Raw genomic sequence first — 9,652 nt, forward strand, 5'->3', positions numbered from 1 at the left:
TCAGGCAACTTGACAAGATTTGCAGACACCGGAATCCTGATCCATGACACTGGCTCTGGTCTCAGCTGATCTCAGTGCACGAACTCCCCAAGTATCTGACACCGTGCCGATTTTCACCAACTGCTAAAGTACCTCCCAGCATTAGGAGCTTTCTTCTCCAATTTACATCAGATTATTACACAGAATACATCAGATTATCACACATAACCTGACAGAGTAAATTGTTTGATGAAGTGTTGTAAAGTTTCAAGCACCAGAGTTTAAAGCAAAGGTTGCAGCAAATTGTGGGCTGCTCCTAATGGAACAGATTCAACAAATAGCCAATACAGACCTCAAATTCAAGGCTCTACACAAGAAATGCCTCCTCGTCTCCCCTCAGTGATCTACTGCTAATGTTTCCTTGTTGTATATCAAAGCTAAAAAATAATAATAAAGAAAAAACACAATACAGTGCACTTCTAGCAATTTTCAGGTTTTCAAATGAGTAAAAGCAGACTGTTCTCTGCCACTGTAGGACTTGGACAAGCTTCCTCTTCCTGTTGTGTCTCAATCACTGGCCAGAAAAAGAACCATGACAGCTGAACTGAAGTACACATGAGAGTACAGCATTGTCTGCCAAGTGCTTCACAGATTCAAAGCTAGACGGATGTCTGGACAATCGGTACAGACACAAAGATTCTTACTGTTTGTCAGCTTCTGCCAGTGAAATGTTTGTTAATGCATGCATAATAGAAAAAAGGACATTAGAGAGAGTTAAAAGTTTGGCTTCCTAAGACAGCCATATACTTTGGAAATACAAGTATTAAATCCTTCAGGCAGACTACATGTAGTAAAATATCATTATAAAAATATATACTTTTCTAGAATGTACACTATATTAGGCACTGTAAATAAACCTGCTCTCCCTGAAAAAAACAGGTGTCACTGGAAGCAGTAAACAATGTTAGTTATGGCCCACAGTAAATCTGACAGCTACAGCTACTTCCAAGAACTTTTCAGTCACATACTTCTAACTTAAAGCTAAAAATACTAGGCCAAAGCCTTATAGAGAAGACTGCAACTCTTACTGAGCTACAGAACCATCTACTGAGCCCCCAAGAAGGAAGGAAGGACAGGAAGAAGAGAGTTTAATCTCCTTCTGATCAAAATAAAAATTGACTTCGGCAGTAGTTCAGTCTGATGCAGAAAATCAGTGAAGAAAGCATTCCAGTTCACCATGTATCAGAACACAAGCAGAACTGATGAGTCAATAGCTTTATAGAAGATTTAAAACTTCAACACTTCTAATCCCTCATAAACTCCTATTTCCTCATTGAAAGTGAGTTTTGAGTAGGAATCAATGCTAAATTTAAACTTTTTTTTCACCAGTCCTGAACTAGCAGGTAGGATTTGAGAAGGTAAGTATAGCAGTTGTGAGAGAAACTAGAGGAAAGAAAAACCATCAACAGGTAGCATAGCATGCTTGCTACCGACTGAAACAAGCTGCATTTCAAAATCTCTGCATACAGCACTTTTTAAAGATATTACTGATCGATAAAAAGGTAGGCAGTTTTAAAGAGTTTTGTCTTCTATAAATAAAGAATATTTACATTTTTTTCAGACAGGAAACAGTATCACTTTCCTGAAATGAAGATTTCTAACATATAATGCTACAGACAGTCAGATTTTTTTCCCCTCTTGAGAAAAGGCTTGCATTTTTAAAACAGCATGGGTTACTCAAGGCTCTGATACTGAGCACAAGTTCCTGCTCCCAAGACATCTACATTATTCCCTGTCAGAAATATCCTTACGTCTGCACAAGTGAAAAAATGAAGAACTAAACTATCTGTGACCATTTTTTGCAATACCTCGACAGTTACGGTTGTTGGGTATCTTGCCAAAAAGACGACTGCATGAGTCTACTGTAGAGAATAAAACAATTTCAAGATTGTGAAGAAATTGGCACACCTTCTGAAGAGATTACATTTTGAGATTGATGACATTTAAGAGTGAAAACAGAACAATCTTCACTGTATCCTTCAAGGAAAGAGTTTACAGCAGTTTCATGTTTCCTTGCTACAATATTCAAAATCTGTACCACCAATGTCTTGTGAAATTCCATTTCTTCCTCAGAGATCAGCACTGGTGCACTGAGTCGTCTCATCAGAAAAAAGGTAGATATGTGCATGTTCAGAAATTTGGTTTTTGTACCAGTTTCTAACAAAAACCATGAGCAGGTAAAATCCACATAAGGCTTTTAATAAAAGTATTTCACAGTCTGTGCATTTCTTCCACCTTGGTGTCCAACTGATAATCACAAGATACACGTTTTTTGCAACACGTGTCTGCTTTTATATTCAGAAGGCATTACTTGCCTTTACAGCTTCAATATCAGAAATCAATGTCCTGGCTAGGAAAATCCCGAAAATCTAAAAAGACAAAAACACAACAAACTATTTGTGAGTTGAAACACTTGTAATGTATCACTCTGCAAGATGTTTCTAAAAATTAGAGCCTATTACCATAGGTCATTACCACAGAACTGGAACCTACTTCTGACGTGTTCCTGTGACACTGTACTGACATCAGTGCAACTACTCTTGTGAGTAACGATGTACATGCAGAAAGTGTTTGCAGGTTCAGACACCACTTCTTAGCCAGAATCACCTGTCGAAGTATGGCTTTTACTAAAAAGTAAGAGGCAGTAGAATCTTGCAGGAAATAAAATTCATAAGAAAAAGATGCTTTCACATGTAACACTTTAGGAGCATTCAAAGTAATAAGCTTTCAGCTGCCCTAGACTTTGAAGAAATCCACTTAGCCAGTTTGAGTCTAATAACATTCACACTTACCTCCTGCTAAAGTTGTAATCAGTCAATTTTCTGATCTTTTTTTTTTTAAATACATACAGAATGTACAATTACTTGTACTACAATGAAATTCTTCTCATACATAGTAGTGAGAAAAGCCCCAGATTATTCTGAAATATCTAAATTTGAAATTTTTACATTCACTCAAGTTCTCAGAGAAGTCTTCCCACATGAATTGAAGATAAATTCATAACTCAGAACATTTCATGAAACTTTCTTAGCAAAATAACAAAATACTTGGGTGAAGTTTCAGAAAAGATAACCTGACTGCTTTTAAAACAAATCTTTTATGTCTAACTCTCAGTTCCACCATGAAATAGTTTATGTAACAGTCATATATTAGCATATTGAAATATTAATAATACATCACAGTCGTCATATACTGTATGTATTAAAGCTGTAGTGTATTTTTAGAATTACCTTCACTGCTTTAAGGAACACAATTTCAAGATAATTAAATTAGTTGATATCAAATATTTGCACTAAGTCTCCAGCCCTGTAATTATTTTTGCCGTATTATTTTCTCATACCTTAAAAGTAGCTATGGAGAGAGGTAAATATTTTGACACTGGATTTTTATTTATTTTTTTTTTTTATCTTCAGCAGGTCTGTCTCTGCAAACTTGAAAGTTTTAGCAAAGTAGTATAACAAAACCAACAAACCTGGAGCAGTGAGATAGCTATGAAGACACCTGCAACGATGTAGATATTTCGGGGTAGCCAAGCTTCAAGAGCAAGAATACATCCTTTGACAAAAATCTGATCGTCCCATTGACTCTTGCTCTGGACACAAAGAGAAAGAATATTACTTTTCAAGTTTATTAGATCAGTCCCATGATAAAACTAAACTAATGACACACGCAGTAATGTTTTTAACCAGACTTCAGAAATACATATATGCTAAGATTGCGTCAGGGAAGGTTGGCCATTGATGTTAGTATTTTCATGCAAATGCTGTTATTAGAATACTTTAAAATTAGCAGATGGCGTTCAAGAGTTAGACTATCATAACCAACAATTGGAATGCACCTTTGAAATGCAAATTCTACCCCTTGTGAAACACACCTTTCCAAGTTTCATCACTTGATTCTTCCACCCTCTCCACAGTACAAGTTCCCTTTAAACAATGGAAAAATCTCTACCACACTCTATCTGTAGCATGATGTAGCACAGTCAATTAGTTCCCAGAATTTTAAGCTGACACATCTATGAGCAATTCCACCATTTTTATAGTTTTGTCTGTGCAGACACAGAACATGACAGAGCAAGACCCCAGGCCCTTACCTTCTTTCTGACATCATAGCCACACTGTGTATTCACAACTTTTTGCTGCAAAGCAAAAAAAACTTAAATTAATTGAATTCTACTTGCAGTAGTTTTTCTGTCTTTTAGATTCACAGACAAAACAAATCAGGACTGCCAGAACCAACCACTTTAAGAAGGATTTTTGGTAAAAATGAACAAAGAACTAGCAGAACACAAGAATAATGACAAAGCAGAAGTATACGCTAGCAGGAAAACATCCCCACCAGAAATCCCAGCTTGTTCTAGGACTTGGCTTTCAACTAGCAAGGACTTTTTAACCTGAAGCGTAGCAACTCCACAGCCAGCACACAGACAAGACATCTGCACCTCCAAGACCTGTTTCACATTAGCTATTCCGCATAACAACTAAACACTGTGGTGGCAATAAAGGTACCAGGGTGATTTATTTAGAAGTGCAGTAGAGAAATAAACCTTATGACTCCATCATTCCAAGGGGTATAACCTGCTATCCAATTTGGTCAGAACAAGTAGCAGCTGTGAGCTGCTTGAGCCCCCTCAGTTGCTAGTTCAAATTCTTACACATAACTCAGCTCCAAGACATACCTAGTCTCAAAGACAAAACACTCCTACTTGCAGATCCCAGGTAGGAAAACCATACACACCTTCCAGATCACAACCCAATGACAGTATTTACCTCCAAAGATGAAGACATTCCCTTTAAGACTTTTTTCTTTTGTTTTCTCTGTATCAGACTTACAAAAAACATTGAGTAATATTAATTTCTAGGATAATTTACACAATGCATAGGGAGGTATCCTGAAATATTAAGAGTAGCATATTAAATTGGTTTAAACATGCTTATGTCTCCTTAAATACAGGAACATTTTCAGTTGCAGTGGAATAATAATTCTCCAAATTCAAGTAGAAAATAATTACTGGGGAATCTAAACATAGAATATTTCCCTGACGAAGTCTTTCTTGGCCAATTTCCAAGACAATCAAAAACCTCTGTATAACCCACCAAAGGTTATCTGCTCCGCACAAGGACTGCTCCACTGACTTTGAGCTGTAACTGTTCCCACTTATAAAGCATTATATGTTAGCTCCTACTTCCATATTTCAGCTTCCAGTGAAAAGGTCAGGTTCCTAACGCTTAGCAAAAAGATCTAACAAGAAAACACTGAAAACAAATTTTAAACTGTTTTTATGCATACATCCTTCACCAGTTGCTGGTAAACCATCAGCAAACGGAGTTAACTCCTACTTCCCTGGCAGAGGAGTGGTGTAACGTTAGTTCTAACTGGGGATAACATGCTGCTCAAAGTTCAAGAGTTCAAGGAAACTATTGGGAGTAAAAAAAAAAAAAAGTTTTTCAGTCACCAACACTTGTGGATTTCAGCCATACAAAAGTAGCTTGAATTCCTGGTGATAGTACATTTTCAGCTGCGTAATGGGTTGCCACATTTAGACTCTAAGAATTGTGGAACAGAAACATGGAAAGAGTTTGCACAAGAGTAATTTTTGATCATTTAGAACACCTTTTAAAGTCCTACTCAGCACACTTTATTCCAGAAGTACTTCCTTTCACAACTCTCCAATATCAGAGCAATACAAAGGCAGGAAACTACTTACGGCAGGATCGGGTATACAGCAGGAGAAAGGAACACCACACTTCTCACGACTTTTGCTTTCGCTGCTGCAGTTAAAGTATATGTTAAAGTCCCAATCTTCTGGACCTTGGGCACCACAGCAATGGTTCTGCAGCAGACAAACAAACACTGAGCATCTGAGGGCATTTCAGAGACAATTTATCCACTGAACAAACTCTCTGGAATGACGTTCATCTTCACTTTCTCTAAGGCTGTGCAGAATCAATGGCAACATGAGAGTTAAAAAAAAAAATAAATTAAAAAAAAAAGCAATGTCTACCATGGCTGTGTGAAATCCAAGCAATACATCTGGCATACTGCTTCTGGAAATAAGTGTCAGCACGACAAGCAAAATCACACAAATTACCACTTTAGATGCAATTGCTGGATGCAATCAGTGTACATCCACAAATGGTGCAACGAAGTAGTTTATACAAATGCTTTGTACCCTGTTATTTCCAAGTCAATCAAAATCAGAAAAGCTATGAAAAAACCAAGTTTCTTTAAATTTGTGACTCTATCCTTAAATCTTCATGAATCAACAAGCTTTCTTCTCCTTGTTTACTGCGCAAAGTGGATCTAAACATCTGTGAATGTATTTCTTCTAAGGTTTTCATATCCAAATGTAAACTGTTGACCCAGTAGTCTCACTAGCTCAAAGCTCAGTTAATTCCAGAAGTATTCCAAGTAAGTTTCTTGATCTAAACAGTATAATTACTGTAATTGCAGGTTGGAAAAATCCCAGTATAGAAAGGAATATTCAACTCCTGGAACTAGTGAAAGCTAGTTTCTTATTAAGTCATGCTTTGCAGTTTACTGGCCTGAATATTTAAGGGTGCAAATCCTTCTCTATGGTTTGAGGACTTGAAATGTTACACCACTGCATAAATTTTCCTGGTACCTCATGAAGTTCCATCCTCTTGGGATATCTCTAGTACCTGTCCTCTCTCCACTGACTGTCTTCGCAAAACTCATACTAACCTAACTGGTTGCAAGACCACCAAAACATGAAGTCAATAAATGGACTCAGAAGTTATCAAGCTGTGACAGACGCGGATGTGAATGGAGAGCAGAATTGTTTACATAGAGTTTTCACAGGAAATATGACTTAAGAGTTGAACAGAATGGTCAGAACAGGAAAAAACACTAAGAAAAAAAATTATATTTAGTCACATTTACCGTGAAGAAAGAAAAAGCAGTTCATTTCTGTGGTGGGTGTTGGTCATGGCCTGGAAGAGTCTTAACTTACAAAAACATGCCCTTAGCACTGAAAACTAAAACAAAATAGCACTGGAATACTTCCAGGGTGATCAGAGGATGCTTTAATACCAACATACACAAGAGTGGATCAACAGGATAGGTAAGCTGCTGGTAATATACAGCTGATCAAAAAACTGGTATCTACTCTAAAATCCTGCTTTACTATCAAACTGAGCTGTAAGCACAGATTTCTAAACATCATCTTCTAGAAGATGGAAGACAGACATAAACAGCCTTCCTTTGTAAGGGGGGAAAACCCACATATGAAGGAGACAACCATTTTACTTCTTCATGAAATACACATATACAGAGAGAAACAGAATACTTTTTTTAACCACACACAAATAAATTTAAAAAAAAAATAAAATCAGAAGGGCCACTCACTGGTTGTTTCCTGAGCAGGATCACAAAAGCTGTTGATGAATGACATCCACAGGCCTTCACTAGCACGGGACTCACCACATCCTAGTGTCATCACTGTCTTCTGGTAATTGAAGATTTTAAGACCACAGGAGCGTGAAGTTGTTTCAAACTTCCTTGACAACTACCTGACTACAGATTAGCCTTTCCCAGGCAAAAATCCTCTTTCGCTTCAAGCTGGGGTGTATGTCTTAAGATAAAGGCCCCATATTGCACTCCTGTGCAAGACTGCAGTGTCTCTTAAAATAAGCATGCAGACTACCAGTTGCACTGTACAATTTTTTTACAGAATAAAGAGGGTGTTTTTGCTCATTTCTCACTTAAACTGATGCAACACTGATCAGAACAGGGGAGCAAGTCAAGAAGGTCAAAAGGCAGACGCTTGGCAGAGCTTCCCCATTTACAGTTAGAACAGCACCATATCTCAGAATATCTTGCCTCCCTGATGCTTTCAATGCAGCAGAAGCAAAACAGCACATCTGTAACATGGCACTAATAGCTACAGAGCATGATAAATCTGCAATGAAAAGGAAAACTTCCAAATCTCTCCTAGAATGTATGAAAGATGTAACAGGATACAAACTTACTATTTTCTGTAGCGAATCAATGAGGTTCTGGAGGTCAATATCATCTCGGTAGGATTTAATGTTATTCTCAAAGAATTCCTTGACCCTGTCCCTCACCCAATCCTGGAACAGGAAAGCCAGAACTGCTACTGCCAGCTCCAGCAGAAATATAAATACAATTGCTCCACAGAACTGTAATAGAAAAAATAAAAGCCTAAATTAGAAAATATCTATTCACTTTCAGTACATCCCTACTCCAACTCCACCACAAATAGGCACAGAGAATTAGGTTAAAATTCTCCCTCAGCAGAGATACTATGAGAACACTGCCTGCTAAATGAGAATTCAATGTAAAGAAACCCTCAAGACGTCAGGTGATCCTTTTGCCTTGGTCACACAAACTTCTCTGGAAGATGAGCACCATACCACAGTCATTACACAGAGCAGTGAATTTTTTTTTTTTTTAAAAAAAGCAAGAATCTGCCAAACACAAAGCTAAAGTAGTCTTGCTGGTACTTCTAGCATTGTTTCCAGCTTTATGTTTTCCTTGTCCAGCTTGTTTTGAGATCTAAAGTAAAGAAGTAGCCTCAGTATAAACGTAACCATCTAATAAGAGTCAACACTCAAAGTTTTGCCCACACACCACTCAGAACAAATTTTTCAGTTTTCAAGGGATTTTGTTCTCTCCAAGCCACTCTACCATCTCCTGTCAGTAATTTCTAACTGACTATATATGTTACAAACATCATATTTTGTTGTACTACATAGACAATGTTCCATTCTGGCATTCATACTGTTACAACATCCATGCATAGAAGAATAGATTAACAAGGGAAGAAACATTTTCCAGGAAGGGGAATATACACACAGGTTTAAACCTACACTGCTTTTAATAGAGGCACATCAGGGGAGTAAGTTTACCATATAACATCATAACAAACCAAATTCTAGGAATTATCTTGGTTTGCTACTAGTTCTTCACAGTCATCATTCCTAGTTTTCACACACACAATAATCCATTCATATAATGATGTTACTTACAAACTTCAGAAGGCAGATGTTTTCCCTCAGTGCTCCTACACAACCAGCAAATCCCAAAGTAAACATCACTATTCCCACCACTAAGACAAGCACCACTGGGTCCAGACCATGAAGACCAGTCACTTTTGTCAGATCAGACAACACACCCTGAAAGAGAAAAACACAATAAAAGAAAAAGGTGACCACTATAAGCATATTTTTCATTTAACATTCCTCTAAATGTCCATGATTCCTATATGATTACAAATGAATCCATTGCAAACTCTAGAGCTTGCCAACTTGTCTTGTTCACAGAATCACAGAATTATTGAGGCTGGAAAAGACCTCTGAGATCAATCAGGTCCAGCCTATGACTCAACACCATCACATCAGCCAGACCACAGCACTAAGTGCCACATCCAGCCTCTCCTTAAAAATCTCCAGGGACAGTGACTCCACCAATTCCCTGGGCAGTGCATCCCAGTGCCTGAGCACCCTCTCTGTGAGGAAGTGCTTCCTGAGATGCCACCTAAACTCCCCTGGTGTAGTTTCAGGCCATGCCCTCTTGTCTTGCCCAGGTGAAGAGCCCGACCCCCACCTCACTACACCCTCCCTTCAGGCAG

At 37.9% G+C, this 9,652-nt stretch overlaps 1 protein-coding gene across 1 annotated transcript; it reads right to left on the reverse strand.

Moving 5' to 3' along the window:
* Positions 1 to 2,336: 2,336 nt before the first annotated feature.
* Positions 2,337 to 9,197, reverse strand: TSPAN14 (tetraspanin 14; the record flags this gene model as incomplete). Its single annotated transcript, XM_009866571.1, has 6 exons — positions 2,337 to 2,408; positions 3,512 to 3,631; positions 4,133 to 4,177; positions 5,747 to 5,872; positions 8,031 to 8,201; positions 9,051 to 9,197. Coding segments are annotated over 6 exons (681 nt in total), but the record flags the coding sequence as incomplete, so codon positions are not given.
* Between the last annotated feature and the right edge of the window lie 455 nt (positions 9,198 to 9,652).

The sequence above is a fragment of the Apaloderma vittatum genome, unplaced genomic scaffold (assembly GCF_000703405.1).
Source record: "Apaloderma vittatum isolate BGI_N311 unplaced genomic scaffold, ASM70340v1 scaffold6273, whole genome shotgun sequence".
Lineage (NCBI taxonomy): Eukaryota > Metazoa > Chordata > Aves > Trogoniformes > Trogonidae > Apaloderma > Apaloderma vittatum.